Genomic DNA, 21,420 nt, shown 5'->3' with positions numbered 1-21,420 from the left:
AAGAGGCATGGAAGCTCTTCCCTAAAGAGGAAGCATGGCCCTGCCAGCACCTTGACTGTGGACTTCTAGCCTCCAGAACTGTCAGACAATAAATTTCTATTGTTTTAAGCCACCCAATGCGTGGTACTTTGTTAGGGCAGCCGTTGAAAATGAGTACAGTATGCATTGGTGTTCTATTTTTACATAGGAGGCAACTGAAGTTCTATGTCACTGAACTAGGGACCAGACTAAAAATTAGCTCTGGCATTTAAAGTCCATCGGTGACAAGCAAAGCGGTGAGTAAATAAAAGATGTTTAGGGGAAAAAAAACCAATCTCTCTGACATTTGGACCAGCCATTCCATGTTCTTTCCTTTACCCAACATTTTCTAAAGCAAAGATTTTGGAAATAGTCTTCTCAGTAAAGAAAAATGCCGGTAAATATAATGCCAGCCTCTTTCATCAGAAAGATGACTTTCCTTCTGTTTCTGATTATTTGGTGACCTAGGTATCTGGGTAAACTTTTTCATGAAAATATCTCTCCTCACCTCCCACCCCTCACCTCCAGCCCCAGGGGACTCCAAAGGAAAGAATCACACTCACAGGTGAGTACAGCAAAGGGAGGGAATCACTGGTGAGAATTTAGAACTGAAAGCCAGCTCTCAGGCCAAATCCTTGTCATCTTGGTGGTATTAAACACTTCAAAATGAGAGTTGAAATGAGAGTGATCTTGGATTAGCAGAATCCCCAGAAGCCTGACAGAAGCAAATTAAATTCCCCCATGGAGAAATTCATCTCAGACCTCAAAGAATTCCAACAGATAGAACTCACGCAGCCCTTCCTCCTTCTGTCTCGTTTATAAAACGACGCTCAGCTTTAGCCACACTATAGTCCCATTTTCTCATCCCAGAACATGCTACATGCTTTGATTTGTCACCCATTGCAGAGGCAGCTCCTCTGACCTTCTAGTCACATCTATCACCTGACATGGGTGACTCCCATTTCTCCTTAAAGTCTTAACTTGAGCTGTGAAGCTGCTTTGAGTTCCTTAGACTAAGTCAATATTCTCTCTGTGCTCCTATTCTATTTAGTCAAATTTTGTATTTACAATTCCGATTTCCTCAGGCCCCACCAGTCCACGGTTACGAACGCCAACACCTCAACATGAATAGTTCAAATGTCACAGATTATTTGCTCCTTTACCGTAGGTCTCACCCGAAGTCTCCCTTAGTTATTTCTGGGAACTTATGGGTGTGATGTTATGTACCGCTGTGGCCTGGCCTAGCAGGCGTTTGTTTCCCTAACATTTGCTTTTCCATGTCCATGTGAATTGCCTTCCTCTCCTTTGCAGTCCTAAAACCACTACCTCTAACATCTTTTGTCTTTGGCTGAGGAGGTATTTGAGGTGAGGGCTTTGGCCATTTTGGTGAGTTATTCAGATTTCCTGGGTCTCTCCCATGTGTACATGTTATTAAACTTTTGTTTGATTTTTCCCTGTTAATCTGTTTCACGTCACTTTAATTCCTAGACCAGCCAAAGGAACCTAGAAGGATAGAGGAGGATCTCTTCCTTCGCAACAGCCTCATTTTATCACCTGGTTCTGAAGCAGCATTGCTTCCATTCCCTGTAATTCACAGGGTTCTTTATGGATACTGCTCCTTCAACTACTACCTTGTTAAAAAACAAAATTCAACCTGGTAAATTTGAAGATCCAATTGGCTTATTAAACGATTCACGAATTTGGGCAGCATCTCATCTGGCCAGCTGAGAGATACTCACAGGAGTTGTGCAAAATGGAAGGTTTTTCCTTTGCTTATTTCTGAAAAAGAATTGTGTTTAGTGATTATTTTATTTTTTTAATAAGTTTTTAAAAATATAAATTTATTTATTTGTTTTTATTTTTGGCTGTGTTGGGTCTTGGTTGCTGCCTGGGGGCTTTCTCTAGTTGTGACGCGGGGGGGCTACTCTTTGTTGTGGTGCACGGGCTTCTTGCAGTGGCTTCTCTTGTTGCGGAGCACGGGCTCTAGGTGCACAGGCTCAGTAGTTGTGGCTCACGGGCTCTAGGTGCAAAGGCTCAGTAGTTGTGGTGCAGGAGCTTAGTTGCCCTGCAGCATGTGGGATCTTCCCAGGCCAGGGATCAAACCCATGTCCCCTGCATTGGCAGGTGGATTCTTAACCACTGCACCACCTGGGAAGCCCCTATTTAGTGATTATTTTAGATGGTGATATTATAGCACTCATCCATGTGTAAATTATTTCACATAGGTAAGAGTTCTGACCTGTACCTATTATGGTTCTTATTGAAAACAAAACAGGATGTGCATTTCTGTCATGTTATGAATATATTTCTACTTTATTTTGAAACATTTGCCAAACTAATTACTATAACACTGTATAACATTAAAAATGTTCAAGGACTGCTTAGCGTTAGAAGCAGACTATATCTCAAAATTCTAAAACAGCAGTAAGTGTTGTTGCTTGTATAAAGATAAATGATAATTTTATTTATTTTTTTTTTTGCGGTATGCGGGCCTCTCACTGTTGTGGCCTCTCCCATTGCAGAGCACAGGCTCCGGATGCGCAGGCTCAGCGGTCATGGCTCACGGGCCCAGCCGCTCTGCGGCATGTGGGATCTTCCCAGACGGGGGCACGAACTCGTGTCCCCTGCATCGGCAGGCAGACTCTCACCCACTGCGCCACCAGGGAAGCCCAAATGATAATTTTTAGACTAATTTCCATAGTGCCCTGTTGGCATTGGCACTACTATTGTACCCTGCTGTATGATAAACAATCTTAGACATTTATCAACGGTTGATACAAATGTTAGTCCTGTCAGATACAAATTGGCAGGTGCCATCTACCTCTACAAGGATTAAATCAGGTGCTGCTGCAGCGGCTGACTTTCAATACCCCCCCGAAAGGAGTTCAGGGTGGAGAGCAGAAATGAGGCATTCTGTGCTCTGGGAAAAACTGGCAGAACAGATCTTCAGATAGATATTTTCAAGGAGATGATTTCATGAGCCCGATACTTGTATCTCCTCATGTCTAGAAAAGCACTAAAATCCTTCATGGTCACATCTGCTCCTCATGACTAGCAGTACCATCACAAGACTAGCAGAAACTTTTTGCAAAAAAATACGTGCTTGTTTGCATGTACTCCCGATTGACCAAAATCACGTGTGTACTGACCTTCCCCCCTACCTCTCTGGAGCAGTTTCTCAGAGCTATCTGAGATGCTATCTCCCGGGCTATAGTCCTCATTTTGCCCCAAGTAAAACTTAACTCACAACTCTCACGTTGTGCATTTTTTTTAAGCCGGCAGTCCCTAACCACTTTTTATGTTTTAAATTTTTGAAATTCACGTGTAACTGCCATAACATAAACACTAGACTGTAAAAAAACAACAAGAACAAAAAAACCAAAATGGAAGGTTTTTATAGGCAGAAAGAGGGTGGGACAAGGAAGTTAAAAGAGTGGGTTTTTTCAGGCAAAATGACCTTCCCTTAGGGGAAGGAAGGTGTGTGGGGGGGCGGGTGGTCTTAGGTAGATTAGCTCACCAGTGCTGACCAAGAAATTCCAAACTGATTGGTTTAAAATTCCACTCCTGGGAAGGGCTGCAACAGGAATTCCTTCTTGGTTTGCAGTTTTAGGGCAAGTGACTCAACCTTGAGCCTTCTGGTTCTTTTGTAAAGAAACAAGAGCAAAGAGCATCTCTCACCACCCACAGGGCAAGAAACCAATCTCTCTGACGATAGCCAATGAGAACCTAGCAGCTGCAAATGGTGGTGTGGGTGAGCTTAGAAGCAGAACTTTTGAGGTTGCTGACAGTCAACTGAGTGAGTTTGGAAGGGATCCTCCCCAAATACAGCCTTGAGATGACTGCAGCCCCGGCTGATACCTTGACTGTAACCTCTGAGAGATCCAGAGCCAGAGGCTCCAGCTAGGCTGCAACCAGATTCTCAACCCACAGAAACTGTGAAGCAAATGGTTATTCTTCCATGCCCTTATGTTTTGAGGTAATTTATTACAAAGTAATAGGTCACTATGACAGAAATGGAAACTATTGACTTTAGCTGAACGAATATACTACCAGAATAAAGACTACATTTCGCAGCCCCCCTAATAGTTAGATGTGGTCATGTGACTGAGCTGTAGCCAACAGAATGTGAGAGGTAACGCGTGAAGTTTTTAGACTGGGTCTTTGAAAAGCTATGCATGCTTCATACCTTCTTTCCTATTTCTCTATTTAATATGCGGAAAGTTATGAAAATGACAGAGCTACAAGATGGAAAAGCCTAGATTCCTGAAGCACCATGTGGAGCAGGGCTACCCATTGACCAGGATCATCCATTTGACCTGTTACGTGAGTGAAAAATAAATTTCCATTGTGTCTCAGTCATTACAATTTGAGGGTTTATTTGCTACCATAGATAACTATGCTAATTTACACCTTTATGTGAAAGGAAAATAAACTTTTCTCTGGAGTAAATCGCTAATATTTTGGGTGTCTGTCACATGAAGCCTAGCCTACATCCTTATCAATACGTATACCTTAAGAATTTTATTTTTAACCTAAATATTTATTCCCCAGTCATTAAAGCCTTTCTTTTGAGTATGGTTCTTCTGACTGGAGTTCTAAGCAGTCTTACTTGTATAGACTGTACCTCTAGTTCTTTGCATTGGATTTCCAGTTTCATTTTGTTCAAAGTGGAGACAAATAAAGACTCTTGCAAAGCAGATTGAATGCAGACTACTACTAGATTTGAAGGCTTTTAAACAATTCTCTAGTCTGCTCATCAGTGAATTCGGTACAGTTGCAGAATACAAAATTAATATACAGAAATCTGTTGCATCTCTATACACTAACAACAAATTATCAGAAAAAGAAATTAAGGAAACAATCCCATTTACAAGCACATCAAAAAGAATAAAACAGGGGCTTCCCTGGTGGCGCAGTGGTTGAGAGTCCGCCTGCCGATGCAGGGGACACGGGTTCGTGCCCTGGTCCGGGAAGATCCCACATGCCGCGGAGCAGCTGGGCCCGTGAGCCATGGCTGCTGAGCCTGTGCGTACAGAGCCTGTGCTCCACAACGGAAGAGGCCACAGCAGTGAGAGGCCCGCGTACCGCAAAAAAAAAAAGAATAAAACATCTAGGAATAAATCTAACTAATGAGGTAAAAGACCTGTACTTGGCAAACTATACAATGCTGATGAAAGAAATTGAAGATGACACAAACAGATGGAAAGATATACTGTGTTCATGGATTAGAAGAATTAATATTGTAGTATTAATAATACTACTCAAGGTAATCTACAAATTCAATGCAATCCCTATCAAAATACTAATGGCATTTTTCAAAGAACTAGAACAAATAATTTTAAAATTCGTGTGGAAACACAAAAGACCCCAAATAGCCAAAACAATCTTGAGAAAAAAGAACAGAGCTGGAGGTATCATGCTCCTTGACTTCAGGCTATACCACAAAGCTACAGTAATCAAAACCATATAATACTGGCACAAAAACAAACACATAGATCAACGGAACAGAATAGAGAGCCCAGAAATAAACCCACACACCAGTGGTCAATTAATACATGACAAAGGAGGAAAGAACATACAATGGAGGAAAGACGGCCTCTTCAATAAATGGTGCTGGGAAAACTGGACAGCTACATGTAAAAGAATGAAATTAGAGCATTCTCTAACACTATATACAAAAATAAACTCAAGATGGATTAAATCCCTAAATGTAAGACCAGAAACCATAAAACTCCTAGAAGAAAACATTGTTAGAACACTCTTTGACATAAAGCGTAGCAATATTTTTTTGGATCTGTCTCCTAAGGCAAAGGAGACAAAAGCAGAAATAAACAAACGGGACCTAATTAAACTTAAAAGATTTTGCACAGCAAAGGAAACCATCAACAAAATGAAAAGACAACCTCCTGAATGGGAGAAAATATTTGCAAATGATACAGCCAGTAAGGGGTTAATATACAAAATATATATACAGCTCAAACAACTCAATATCAAAAAACAAACAACCTGGTTAAAAAAAGAACAGAAGACCCTGAATAGACATTTTTCCCAAAAAGGCATACAGACGGCCAACAGGCACATGAAAAGATGCTTAACATTGCTAATCATCAGAGACATGCAAATCAAAACCACAATGAGATATCACCTCACACCTGTTAGAATGGCTATCATCAAAAAGACCACAAATAACAAATGTTGGCAAGGATGTAGAGAAAGGGAACACTTGTGCACTGGTGGCGGGAATGTAAATTGGTGCAGCCACTTGGAAACCAGTATGGAGGGTCCTCAAAAAACTAAAAATAGAACCACCATACCATCCAGCAATTCTACTCCTGGGTATAAATCTGAAGAAAACAAAAATACTAATTAGAAAAAATATAGGTATCCCAATGTTCACAGAAGCATTATTTACAACAGCCAAGATATGGAAGCAATCTAAGTGTCCGTCAACAGATGAATGGATAAAGAAGATATGAAACACATACACACACACACAATGGAATACTACTCAGCCATAAAAAAAGAAATTTTCCCATTTGCAACAACATGGATGGATCTGAAGGGTATTATGCTTAATGAAATAAGTCAGAAAAAGACAAATATTATATGTTATCACTTATATATGGAATCTAAAAAATAAAACAAACTAGTGGATATCACAAAAAAGAAACAGACTGTTACAGGTAACAAACTAGTGGTCACCAATGGGGAGAAGAAAGAGGGGCAAGATAGCGGTATGGAATTAAGAGGTACAAACTACTATGTACAAAATAAAGAAGCTACAGGGATATATTGTACAGCACAGGTAATATAGCCAATACTTCTCATAACTTTAAATGGGGTATAATCTATAAAAATTTTGAATCGTCATGTTGTATACCTGAAGCTAATATGATAATATTGGGGCTCTTGCATGTTACCACTACACCAGCAGTGCTGATGTAAACCACTATAATATTATAAATCAACTGCATCTCAATTAAAAAAAAAAAGAATTGACACAAGGGTTAGAATTAGCAAACAAGAATATTAAAGTAGTCATTATAACTATAACAGACACACACACACACACACACACACACACACACAAAAGAAAGGTAAAGTAGAGACATGGAAGATAAACAGTGCTGCCCAACAGAATTTTCAGTGATGATGGAAATGTTCGATTCCTACAGGATCCAGTATGATAGCCAAGAGCCACAAGTGGCCAGTGAGCCTTCGAAATCTGCCTAGTGCAGATTGACTCAATAAGTAACTCTCTAGTTTCAGTTTCTAATTAGGCAAAAACATTTCAGTAAAAAAACAAAATTGAGGTATGCTCTCCACTGTGGACAACAGAAGTCAGAGGGGAAAAAAACGTACAAGAATTGTCTTCCTAATATGATGAGATATTTCGATACACAGAAGATATATGTTCTGTGTATCTGATGCTAAAAATTATGAGGCAGTAGAATTCCTATTATGGGAGATAATTTTTTTAAGGTCTAAATTTAGTTAATTTTAGTATTAATTTCTTGTCAACAGTTCTGGGTTACTTATAAGTAATGTGATTCTATGCATATAATGTATTTATTTCTTTTTTAAATTGAAGTATAGTTGATGTACAATATTATATGTTATAGGTGTACAATACTGTGATTCGTGATTTTTAAAGGTTATACTTCATTTATAGTTATTAAAAATATTGACTATATTCCTTGCATTGTACAATATATCCTTGTAGCTTATTTTATACATAATAGTTTATACCTCTCAATCCCCTACATGGGAGATCATTTTTAAATATTTCATCAAAAAACCACTCTGGAATGTTTACCTTAACTATTAGTAAAGGAAATAGCAGTAGTACGATCAGAAAACCAACAAGTATTTTACTGAGGAGGGGGAGATAAATACTTAATATAAAATTTAAACGTGCTTGGATAATGTGACGAAGACACTTCTAAAATTGAGAAGGAAATAAATATACAACAAAATGCACGTATCTTTAAAAATTTCTCTAGACTTTTATAACCACCTGACCCACACCCAATTCGATGTGTATTTTATTAGCATTCATCCTTATCTGGTCTTTCTGAAGCATTCTTCTTAGTTTTCATAGAAACAACAATTCTTTTCTTGGCAGACTCAAATTTTATCAATTTATGTAATTTAATTTCCCAACCTTTCATAAATCTATTAATTTATGTAACATAATTTCCCAATCTTTCAAGAGAAGTCTGTTATTTTTTTTAATCTGAAGTTAATTCAAGTAAAGGGGATAAATATACTTGTAGACTAACCAACCACGCAGGCGAGCTTTACCCTACAGCAATCACAAATCTGGAAACTTTGTACTAGGTAAACACCTTTAAACCCCATTTTAATTTTGCCCAGAAATGAACATAAAAATCTTAATCTCAAAAATTAAAGGATGAAATAAGAACAATAACAAAGGAAACAAAAGTGAAGAAATGTGAATTAGAAAGTAGGAGGTAATTTTACAATATATACAAATATCAAGCCATTATATTGTACATCTGAAACTAATATATGTTAATTTAAAAAAAGAAAGGAGGCAAGCCACAGATATTTAAAACAATACTCATATAAAAGGTTTTCATGATTAGAGTCTAATAATTTCTCTCCTTACACTGCAGCACTTCAGATGATCCTATAAGGAAACAAATATTCTTTTCTAATGATAGTCATCTCTCACTTTACGGGATTTTCTTCTATCTATCACTCTAGAGGGAACAAAATCAAAGGACTTTCTTCGGATTTTCTTCTGATGGTCAAATTCACTAGAACTGTGGTTCCCAAACTTTATCAAACATGGGTATCAATCCAGGGTTTGTTAAACCCAGCTTCCTGGGGTCCTCCCAGAGTTTCTAATCTAGCAGGTCTGAGGTGGTTCCCAAGAACTTGTGTTTCCAGGAAACTCTAAATTTGTTGGACACTGCTGGCTGGACTTTGAGAACCACTCCTCTGAGACTTCCAGAAAGGTTTACTTACAAGTGTGACCACTGCAATTCATATTTAGAAAAGCTAACAACGACAAAAATAAAAACCACACACGCGCGTAGAAGCAAACCTCTAGGAATCTACAGATACTCCCGTTTAGTCTGCATAGATCTGCTTTATCTGTACTATGAAAAGGTTTCTGGCATTTCAACACCTACCTAAACTGGTTCAGCCAAATTCTAGCCATTCTGTGTTATAGAAAAGCGCAGGCTGGGATTGAGAAATACGTATTACTAAGTTGTCTAACAAGTATTTGCGCCTCCTTCTCTTAAGTAGAAAATGCTTCCAACGTGCATTTCAAAAGAAGTATCATCTAGTTCCCTCAAGGCAGAGCAAGGATTGTTTGCATAAATAACGTAAACCCGCTCAGTACAAGACTTTGAGCTACACACACCAGCGCCAGTGAAAAAGCAAAGAAACAAATACAACCTGAAACTCCACCCTCCACCACCTTAGTACCTAAATCAGGTCCTCTCTTCCCTTCAGTTCCTGGGCACGAAAGGGGGCGTGTCGGAGCGCGCGGCGCCCACGTGACCGCTGAGAGCCCCTCGCGGCCAAGTCACGCGATCTGCCGTCATATCGGCTTATGCCGCCGGCCTCTGATTGGTTGGCGGCGCCGGTCGCCCGGAGCGTAGGGTCAGGCTACGCCCTTCCAGACCTTGCCTGCTTGCTGACAGACGCGGTCCGGTAGCTGGAGCAGCCGGGGCACCGCAGGAACCGGATCGGCAGCCGGCGGCGGACCCTCTCTAGGTAGGGATGACAGGGGGGCGGGGAAAGGAGGGAATACACCTGAGCTGGAAGCGAGAGCAGAGGAGGAAAAGGGGGTGGAGAGACTAAGGCAAGAGACCCAGGTGGGGAAGTTGAGAGTGCGTCTGCCCCCTTCTTCAGCTTCCCGCAGGCGTTCGTTGACTGCCTCCTAGATGTAAGGCACTAGGCTGACTCGGGGGTTCTGTCTGCGAAACTTGACCTGAGGACTCATGCGCTGACGGTTAGCAGAGACGATTAGCAGAGACGGTTAGCAGAGACAGACGCCAGGTAGCCGGTGTCCTGAAAACAACCGGCTAGGCGGCGTCTGTGATGGGGAGCGTGCGGGACGCAGGGCACGCGCGCTGGCCGGGGCTGGCGGGAGGCTGGTTGTCGCCAGAGACCTCCAGATTAGGGGCCTCTGCCCGGACGGGGGGCGGGGTATGCCAGGGCACAGGGAGAGCTGAAAGAAACAGACATGTGGATGGGCCTGAAAAATATGAAATGTTTGATATTGGCTATTGGAGATCTCTTATCCAAGGCAAGTTTGTCCACTGAACACTAATAAAGCATTTTGCGACGGATTTCCCTCTGTTCTTGAGGGGATTTTTTTTTTTCTTTCAAGCAGCAAAGGAATTAAGTTGAAGCAAGCGCCAGTTACTGCAGTGTAATTAGGACGGAGGGACAACAATCCACGGTTTGAGAAGACAAGAAGGAGAGGGAAATAATCTATTAGTTTAGCATCCTAATAGGAAGAATCGTGTCTGCTAGCATCCCTGTGTAACTGCAGAGCAAATTTGGAGGTGGTATAGGAGGTAGTTTCCAAACTGGAAAGTTTGTGGTAGCCAAACCACCTGTCTTTATATCACCTGTAGGTGATAACAACTTTATAACTACCTGTAGGCTACCTGTCTTTATATCACCATTGATTTTTTTTCTTTTCAAGTTTCTAATGATAAGCACCTAAAAAGAAATACAGGACCCTTGCTCATTTACAGAGTGCTTTCCCATTCATTATGTAATATAATTAACATGGGATAATCAGAATTCTCCATCTGCATGCCTACACCTAGATATTACAATGTAGTAGCTAGGAGAACAGGCTCTGGAATATACATCCCAGCTGTTACTTGTTATTGTTACATTAGTTAACAAGTTATTTAAATATTCCTGCCTTCATTTTCCCTATCTTTAAAATGGGGGTTATAGAAGTATCTACCTCATATAGTTGTGAGAATCAAGTGAGGTGATACATAAAAAGTGCTTTTTAAGTACTACCTGGTTTTCAATAAATGTTAGCTATTATACTAACAGTATATTATCTATACTTTTAAAGTAAAGCAGAATGACTCAAGTCATTTTAAGCCTAATTGTGTTTTGTTGATAACTATGTTTTAAGAAAAAGTTTCTTTGTTTCAGCCAAAGTAAAATAAACTAAGTTTCTATTTGTTAGGGGTACTTAACTTAGAGTCTGTAGAGCCCCTGACTTTAGTGGATATAAACCCCTTAAAATTATATGCAAAATGGGCTTCCCTGGTGGCGCAGTGGTTGAGAATCCACCTGCCAATGCAGGGGACACAGGTTCGAGCCCTGGTCCCAGAAGATCCCACATGCTGTGGAGCAACTAAGCCCATGTGCCATAACTGCTGAGCCTGTGCTCTAGAGCCCACGAGCCACAACTACTGAGCCCACGCGCCTCAACTACTGAAGCCTGCGTGCTCTAGGGCCTGCGTGCTGCAACTACTAAGCCTACATGCTGCAACTACTGAAGCCGGTGCACTTAGAGCCCGTGCTCCACAACCACAACAAGAGAAGCCACCACAATGCAAAACCCGAGCACTGCAACAAAGAGTAGCCCCCGCTCACCGCAACCAGAGAAAGCCCACGCGCAGCAACGAAGACCCAATGCAGCCAAAAAATTAAAAATTAAAAAAAAAAATTCTGTGCAGAAGTATGTGAGTTTGTAGTCACTGAGAATTTAAAAATTTAAGGAGCTGAAGAGATACTAATGAAGAAGCAGTAGAACTTGGTTCAAGTCCATGGATTTTGCAACCAGCCAGGGAGTGACTGAATCCCTTCTCCAGCATTTATTTACTTGATGACTCTGGGAATTTTCTGTGTCCAGCTTTCTTATAAGACAAGAATAATACTAGCACCTGACTTTTAGGGTATATCTTGAGAGGGTTAAATGAGTTAATATTTACAATACCTCATATACAGTAAATATTGATATTAGAAATGAACAGTTATTTCTTTAAAACATCAAATGACATCTGTTTCTACTGTAGGTTAAAGTGATTTGGGCCCAGCTTTGGTTCCTGTAACAGCAGTAATAATAGCTCCTATTTGTTGATGAGTTTCCCCGTGTCAGATAGTACCACACCACTATGTACTTCATCTCTAAATCTTAGAACAATTCTGTAAAGTAGATATGCTTTCTCCATTTCACAGATGTAGGTTTGAATATAAACTTCAAAATTGAATTGCAGTTTTGAGATCGTAATTGTTAATGATTTCAAACTTTTTTTATGTTAGATGTCAGAAATTACAGCAATATATTTGTGAATACCTAATTACTGCATCCCACAAATAGAATTAATTGAAACCAAAATCTGAAAACACTTAACAACAGGTTTCATCTCACAGTATCTCAACTGCCTCCAGATGGACGGAGGTTCATTCTCTCCTCTCTTCTGGGTGCTGGTTTACTGTCACAGCAGTTATGTACAGGGCATATGCAAATCAACACAACTTGCATGGTCTTCAGTTAAAAGCAAAATTAAAGAGTTTTTTTATAATTAAGGACTGAGATCTTATTAAAGTTTTCACTTACATCGGATATTAAAGATTGAATAAAGAAGATTCATGGTTAACGTTTGAGTTATTTTTGGCTACACGGTGCTGTCTCAAATACTATATGGAATTATGGCTGTTGGCACTATAGGTAACATGCAAGACTAGTTCACCAACTCTTACCAACCTTTAGTGGTATAGCAATATTCTTTTGAATTGTTGAGTTCTTCTTCATTGTTTATGTTTCTGGTATTACTTTATGTACTTAACCTGCTGCTCCATCCTTTATGGCTTCAACTGTTGCGATACTACTAGGCTCCCTTTTGAACTTCAGATTCATATTTGCATGTAGTCTACTGCTTTCGCCTAGGAGCCCAGATGAGCCACAGCAAGTAGACTTAAGACCCAAACTAGGGACTTCCCTGGTGGCACAGTGGTTAAGAATCCACCTGCCAATGCCTGGGACACGGGTTCGAGCCCTGGTCAGGGAAGATCCCGCAGGCTGCGGAGCAACTAAGCCTGTGCTCCACAACTACTGAGCCCACGTGCCACAACTGTTGAAGCCCACGCAGCTGGAGCCCCTGCTCCACAACAGGAGAAGCCACCGCAATGAGAAGCCCGTGCACCGCAATGAAGAGTAGCCCCTGCTCCCCGCAACTAAAGAAAGCCCGCGCGCAGCAATGAAGACCCAACTCAGCCAAAATTAATTAATTAATTAAAAAATTTTTAAAAGACCCAAACTGAACCCATCATTCCTCGCACCCCCAAAGTCCCTGTTGCACCCAAGTCTGCTAGCTCCACAGTATTCCCAAGTTTGATTATCATAGCGTCACCAGCCATTCAGGCAAGGTAAAATCTCACAATCAACATAGATTTCTTTCTTTTTTTTTTTAATTGAAGTATAGTTGATCTACAATGTTTGTTAGTTTCTGGTGTACAGCAAAGTGATTTAGTTATACATATGTATATTCTTTTTCATATTCTTTTCCATTATGGTTTATTACAGGATATTGAATATAGTTCCCTGTGCTATACAGTAGGAGCTTGTTGTTTATCCGTTCTATATATAATAGTTTGCATCTGCTAGTACCAAATTCCCACTAGATTTTTTCGTCTTTCACACTCCAGTATCTAATCAGTTATCAAGTCCCATGGGTTATCTTACTTGCCAAGTCTTTGATGAATGTGTCTATTCTCACCGCTATTGCCTGAGGTCAGGCGGTCATCTTCTCTAGGTTAGTCTACCTCAGGAGCAACCTAGTCTCCCTGCTTCTCATCAGTACGATATATTCCTAATGGGCCACATCCCTTGAACCATTAATGGACCGTGACCTTTCCATGCCTTTGCAGTTGTTATTTCTACTTGAAATAGCTATTCATAACCTTTTTTTTTTTTTTCCTGGTAATGTTCTTCAAAGCCCAAATCAAAATTCTTCACTATACAGCCTTCTGTTGTAAGCTGAGGTAGTTGTGTTGTCTTTTCTGATTTCACACAATTTGCATATATATACCTTTATTATAGTACTTGTCATATTGATGTAACTATTCATTTCTGTAGTTGCCTAACCTTGAGCGTGGATTTAGACTATATCTTTTTAACCTTTGTATGCTCATCACCTAGTGCAGTGCTTTATACTTAATTGTTGTTTGAGTGAATTAGCAATATATGATGAAGGATGTATGTCAATATCTGCATTAGTTGATTAAAAATTTCTTTCCATGTCAATGTGAGAAAAAATGCTTGCAACTCATATCACAAACAAGGGGCTAAACACCCTAATAAATAAAGAGCTTCTAGAATTTGATTTTAAGAGACTAAAAACCCAGTGGCAATTTTCAGACTGGTTTTTTGTTATTGTTGTTGTTGTTCAAAAGTTTTAATTATAGATGAGAGGTGTTTGGAATACAGGACACATTTCCCACTACAAACAGTGCAGTGAAGAAGGAGGAAGTAGATCATAAATGATAGAGTCAGTGGTCAGCTCACAGAAGCTGACCATGAAGTTGCTGAACTAGATTCAGGATCATGAATATAATCGACTAAAGTTTTTCAAAGTTTAAGCATCTGGAACAGGAGTTGGCAAACTTTCCTTTTAAAGGGCTAGATAATAAACGTTTTCGGCTTTGTGAGCCATGCTGTCTATTGCTGTGACTCAGCCTTGACTTCGTAGTACAGAGAAGCAGCCACAGACAGCATAGACACATCTGGACATAGCTGTGTTCAAACAAAGCTTCTTTACAGAAACAGGCCCTGGGTTCGGCCCGTGGGCCACAGTTTGCCAGCCCCTGACTGGGGTGGGGAGGAGAGGGAGGTGAGGAATAAATGTATTCTATTTGTCACTGCCAAGAAGACATCTCCCTTTGTTCTGTCAATGAGAGTTAGGGTTAGTCACGAGAATTAGATAGTCCCTGACTTCTTTGGTTACAGTCACAGAATAGATACCTTTTAGGGAATTCATCTTAAGTCTCAGCATTGAAGCAAAAATCTCTGAAATATGAGTCCTTTTAGGAGAAAGATGCTGCTGAAACTTGCAGCTGAAGGAGTAAACCATTTGCCTGAGTACCTAGTGCCCTGTGTTCCACATCTTTACTATTTGCCATGTTTACTCTTGCCATGTCCTATGGCAATAGGACATAGTGGAAGAGAACACTAAGGTGCAATTAGATCTGGACTTATGCCACCTTTCAGCTTGACCTTGGAGAAGAAACTTCATGGGCCTCAGTTTCTCTAACTGAACTTCAGTGTCGCTATGTATTATATCAAGAGACTGAACTAGAGATGACATTGAAGATCCTTCTGGCTCTAGAGATGTCATTTAGTGAATTCTGGTAGCAGCAGACTTGTACTACATATACTATGAAGGCAGGAACTTCATATATAGTTTTTCTGAAAGTTTTTTGCTTTGAGAAATGTCAACATGGGTAAATAATTGTTGTACATGTTTATCCTTTAGGGCCTAAGATGGATCTTGTACTCAATGCTGCAGATTATTATTTTTTTACACCATACATATATCCAGCCACATGGCCAGAGGACAGCATCTTCCGACAAGCTGTCAGTCTCCTGATTATAACAAATCTCGGTGCTTATATCCTTTATTTCTTATTCGCAACGCTGAGTTATTATTTTGTCTATGATCATTCATTAATGAAACACCCACAATTTTTAAAGGTAAGTGATTTTCTTACCTATTTTTTAATTATTACCGTAAAAATAACAATATGTATTTGTGAGATTTTCAGATTAAACTGGTTTTAATCTTTTTAGAGTTTCTGAAAACAGCCCCAAATGGGTTAGATATTTTTGGAAAGGCTAATCCCCTCTCTCTTTTCTTTAATTTAATTTAAACAGATAAGTAAGTTGTAATTTTTTAAAAGTTTTTTTTGAGGTTTTTTTTTTTTAATTTATTTACTTTTGGCTGCATTGGGTCTTCGTTGCTGTGCTACAGGCTTTCTCTAGTTGCGGTGAGCGGGGGCTACTGTTAGTTCCGGTGCGCTCGCTTCTCATTGTGGTGGCTTCTTTTGTTGCGGAGCACGGGCTCTAGGTGCGCGGGCTTCAGTAGTTGTGGCACACGGGCTCAGTAGTTGTGGCTTGTGGGCTCTAGAGCTCAGGCTCAGTAGTTGTGGCGCACGGGCTTAGTTGCTCCGCGGCGTGTGGGATCTTCCCAGACCAGGGCTCGAACCCGTGTCCCCTGCATTGGCAGGCGGATTCTTAACCACTGCGCCACCAGGGAAGCCCCTACTTTTCTTTTCTTTTTTTTTTTTTAACTGTAAGCCTGGTCTTGCTAGATACATAGATGAGAATTTCTTTGCTGATAGTGATGAATAAATAAATGTATACATTTGTGTAATTGTTTTGATATTTGACTTTCACAAACTGAAATATGCTTTTACTATGTATATATATTTTGACCAGATAATCCAAACTCAGTAAATTCAGACTTGTTTACAATCACTTTTCTATTTCAGTTATTTGTATTTGTCAGTCACTACAAGGACTGAAAAAAAATAGAGAGGGTTGAGTATGAAAGTTAATTATGAAAGAACTGATTATTCTGTAAATAGAACTTTGGAATAGAGATTTTGTGGGAAGGAAAAAAAGTTTCAGAATTTAAAATATTTGTTGCATTTGCTTCATACAAAAGAAATGTTTTTCTTACACACCCACGCCCACATAGTAACACTTCAGTAGAAGCAATTTGGAGGTAAGCTCCTTCATATAAAAGAGATTTTAAAAATCCAATCCAGAACAATTTTATGCTAGTTTTGTTTACCATAGATTTTATGGTTTGTAAATATTGGAAACTTCATTTTCAGAACCAAGTCTATCGAGAGATTATGCATTCTGTCCAGTCAATGCCATGGATAAGCCTCCCCACGGTCTCAGTGTTCCTGCTAGAGGTGAGAGGTTACAGCAAACTGTATGACAGCATAGAGGAGTTTCCAGACGGTGAGTGTATAGTGTAAATGTCTGGAACAGATGGGTTTCTCTAAAGAACCAAATCTGCTTCTTTAAAGTCTTTGTTGTAGATGAAATTGTGCCCAGGGGAAGATTGGCATGATCAGAGCTAGAGCCTTGAATTTGTTTCCTGTTATCTTTATTGAATTCAAACATCTGAAAAAAAAGCTCAAGTAGTACATGATATTTATAAAAAATCAGAAAACACCGATTTTTTTAAAAAATCCATCATTCTGCTACCTGGAAACTGTAACTCTTTTGATGTATATTCTTTCTCTTTTCTATGCCTGTAATACTTCATTTTTTACATTACAGAATTGAAACCCTTACTATGCATACTGGTTTGAACTCTGATTTTTTTCTCTTAGCCGTGTTTATGCCCATATTTTCATGTCAATAAATATTGACATTATACAGTATATATTTATAGTATTGCATTGTATAGATATCCATAGTTTATTTAAATGATCCATAATTTTTAGACCTTTAGGTTGTTCTTGGTTTTCTATTATAAACAGCACTACAGTGACTAAACTAAAATTTTGTGAAATTTTGGAATTATTTCATCAAGATACATTTCTAGTATCTAGTATTAGAAAGTAAGAATCATAGTTAACATTTATTGTTGATATGTACCAGCTTCAGTTCTAAGCTTTTCACGTGTTACCAATCCATTTTATTCTATTAACTCTATGAAGTAGGCACTATTACGATGCTCCTTTTATAGGTGAGTAAATTAAGTGTACAGAGAATTTCAGTAACTTGCCAAGCTCACTTAACAAATAAGTGGTGGATCTGGGACTGGAATCCAAGCTTGCTGGTGTCAGCAAGTAAGAGGTTAGTTATTTAAAGGAGGGAACAAAAATTACACACCAGTGTGCTGAATTGGCTCGGCCTTGGAAAGTGGATCAAAATATGAATAAAAATAAAAGGAGAGAGGGCATTCTAGATAGTTTGAGTAAAAGTATAGAGGTAAGACTTTGAAGATGTTGGGAGGATATTGAGTGAACCAGCCTGGTTAGTACACGAGCATATGAGGTTGGAAAGATCAGAAGGGGTTGGGTTATGGAGTAAATGCTAGGCTTACAGTATTTCAAGGGAAAATAAAATTCTAAGCAGGGGAGTTAATATGTAAAGATATGTTTTATGATGATTAATATGAAGAAAAAATAAATAGCATTATTCTCCAGCATTTAAATGATAAAGATGCCATAGGGGTTTACTCTTTCTGTTTCATAAATATCCTCATAGTTTAATGAAGAAATATTGTAGGTGGGACGCTTCAAGTTTTTATGAGAGAGAACTGAGCAGATCCCAGAGAGTCAAGGGAGATGGAGGTTGTGATGTACTGAATTAACCAGAGCAGATAGTTTACAGGGTTTATGTCTAGGATCAAATTTCGTCTTCTTAGATGGACATGTCAAAAGTAAACTCTGCTCCTGGGCGCTGAATCTTGATTCTGCCGTCTCCTGTTGTGTCTTGTAGGCTGGCTTCGATTCATTGCTAGTGTGCTGTCCTTTCTCTTTTTCACTGACATGCTGATCTACTGGATTCACAGAGGCCTTCATCATAGACTTGTGTATAAGGTAATAAGGTGGGGTCATTTGTAGGGGAAGAGAGAAAATATACATTTCAGCAATGTATAATTATAAATCCTGTCTCTATTTTCAAGAATTTCCCCTAACTTATTAAATACCTAAGTAGCCTTAGCCATGACAGGTACAAGGTACATTTTGTTTGTATCCTTCTTTATGGGTCTGGAGGGGCTGTGTTAAAATCTTACTGTCTTGGGGTAAAGAAGGGGAGGGAATTTTATAAAGTAATTTGCTAAATTCAACGGGACTTTTTTAGTTAGGTCATTTCTCACACCATGAGCATGAAAAGCTAAGTCAGTTGTTGCACTGGGTAAAGTCTGTGGCATTAATGTGGTCTTCTTTTCTTCTGTAGCACTTACACAAACCTCATCATATCTGGAAGATTCCAACTCCATTTGCAAGTCATGCTTTTCACCCTCTGGATGGCTTCCTTCAGGGTCTACCTTACCACATATACCCGTTTATCTTCCCATTACACAAGGTAGTTTATTTAGGTTTGTACGTCTTGGTCAATATCTGGACAATTTCTATTCATGATGGTGATTTTCGTGTTCCCCATATCTTCAGGCCATTTATTAATGGCTCAGCTCATCATACAGACCACCACATGCTCTTTGACTATAACTATGGACAGTATTTCACATTGTGGGATAGAATTGGAGGCTCATTCAAAAATCCCTCCTCCTTTGAAGGGAACGGACCACTTAATTATGTGAAGAGGATGACAGAAGAAAACCGCAACAGCCATGCAGTAAGTGGTTGTAAAAATGAAAAATTATTCAATGGAGAGTTTAAAAAAACTGAGTAGATTATTGCCCAATTATTAAATATTTTTAATCAAGGAAAATAATCTACAGCCAGGACGCATAGCAAGTGAACAGTATCATTTGAAAATCAGTATTGTGGGTACAGGTGAGGAACGACCATAATGGTAGAACAAGGGAACATGCCATAAACACCATGACTTTAACATCGTGCTCAAAATACTGAATGTTGGTCTAAGGGAGAAGCTGTGTCTTTCCAGCCAGTAGGTCTGTAATTTGTATAGCCTCAACAACAGTTTTTTAAAAGGTAGAGGATAAATTATTGAGGGGACTAGGTTATGTCCTTTTGCCTTAATTCATCCATATTCATTAAGTAAAATTCATTGTGCTTGATGATATCAAGACTAAACACCATAACAAAGAAGTACTAATATGAAGATGATTCCTTGTTTCAGGAATGATTAAGTACTCAGAATTGGTATGATAACAACTACTTGTACTTTGTTGAAGTGGAAAAATCAGTGTGAAAAAATATCGTGATATAATGTATTAGTAGCTCAGTGACCTGATTAATAGCAGGTGTTATAAGATTATTGTCTTCCTACACATAGAAAACTTATTCTCTGGAGACATTGTCAACTGTTACGTTTTACTGATGAACAAATAAATAGGAATTTTAGAAAATATTAATACTACCATGATTTAATCCAGATCTGGGATTATTTAAAGATTTTGATGGTTATTGTTTTCAACCATTATTTAATAAGTGTAAAATTATATGGCCCTGATTATATTTAGAAAGGGAAATTTGATGCCCAAAGAATATATTAGACACCACTGGTTTTTTAATTAAATTGATGCACTGCACTTTTGGTATGTTTCAAAGTTACAATCCTGTGATTTTCTATAAAAGGAAATAATTGCCAAATATTTAGGCCTATCACTGAAGACTAGTTTTGAAATCTTATTTCCCCTCCTCCTTCTTCATTTTTCCCCACTCCCTCTGCAAAAAGATTTAACAAATACTTTCATAAAGAAATGTCATGTGTTGTAACATAAATATGTTGGGAAAACATGGTTTCCAAAGGCATTCTCTAAGCTGTTTATGTAAAATCAATAAAAGTTGAGTATGGCTATTATTAAAGTGTATCAGTTAAGTAATGTAACAGCACAAAGTATTCTTTACAAATTTTATGTCAATCTGAAACCATAGAAATGATGTGGGTTGTCAGAACTTTTAGAATATCTCCAAATGTTTGATATCAAGGGGAGAAAGAGAGAAGGGAGTATCACTGTCTTTTTATATTTTACATCTTTTATTAGATTTGAGTGTTTTAGCAAGAGACCAGTCCTAAAAGTTAATGCTTGGAATCCAGAAGAAAATGTTGTTTCTGTTTGAGTTCCTGTTACAGTGTTGCTTTACTAAAACATACCAGTATACCAGTTAGTATTTTGTAACTGGTTCAGTGCAGCTAAGTGCTTTTCACTAATCCCCGTGGTCCCTGTGCTCCACTCTGCCCAAGAGAAAGAAGGAAATGAAGAAGAAGTAAACTTTGTTTCCCATAAAAATGAAAGCTAATATTCATTGAGCTTTTACTCTTGATCAGGCATTGTTGAAAGTCCTTGACATAAGGACAATGGGACCCAGTTGTGTAACTTTTCCAAGGTTATTTCTCTCTCATGTAAAGTCCAGTGTGGATGTTTCAGGTCAGTGGACAGTTTTCCACAGTCATCTGAGACCCAGGCTCCTTTAACCTGAGAGCTCTGCCGTTCTCCCAGTTTACAGCGTCTTCTCTGTTGAAGGAGCCTGTAGGGGAAGAGGGGAAAGTGCATGTGGAAAATTTGTATGGGTCAGGCCAGGATAGTTGTACATATCCCTTGCCCATGTTCCTTTGGACAAAACTTAGTTGTATGGCCTGTCTAACTGGAAGAGATTCTGGGAAATGTGTCCAACTATGTCCCTGGGAGGACAGGGTAACCAATTGCTTGACCAGCTAGCCATTTTCCCATTACCGTATAATTTATTTCCCTCTTTTTGAGGGTC

General features: G+C 39.1%; 1 protein-coding gene across 1 annotated transcript; it reads left to right on the top strand.

The window, feature by feature from the left end:
• The first annotated feature begins 9,701 nt into the window (after positions 1-9,701).
• SC5D (sterol-C5-desaturase) lies at positions 9,702-20,498 on the top strand. The gene is made up of 5 exons (XM_082844543.1): positions 9,702-9,771; positions 15,513-15,730; positions 16,876-17,008; positions 18,503-18,603; positions 18,965-20,498. Exons 2-5 carry the CDS (start codon positions 15,521-15,523, stop codon positions 19,418-19,420), a joined length of 900 nt encoding a protein of 299 aa, XP_082700669.1. The 5' UTR covers positions 9,702-9,771; positions 15,513-15,520; the 3' UTR covers positions 19,421-20,498.
• Positions 20,499-21,420: the final 922 nt, after the last annotated feature.

Source organism: Leucopleurus acutus (assembly GCF_964270905.1).
Source record: "Leucopleurus acutus genome assembly, chromosome: 8".
In the NCBI taxonomy this organism is placed as follows: Eukaryota; Metazoa; Chordata; class Mammalia; order Artiodactyla; family Delphinidae; genus Leucopleurus; species Leucopleurus acutus.
This window is presented reverse-complemented; position numbering and strand designations above follow the sequence as displayed.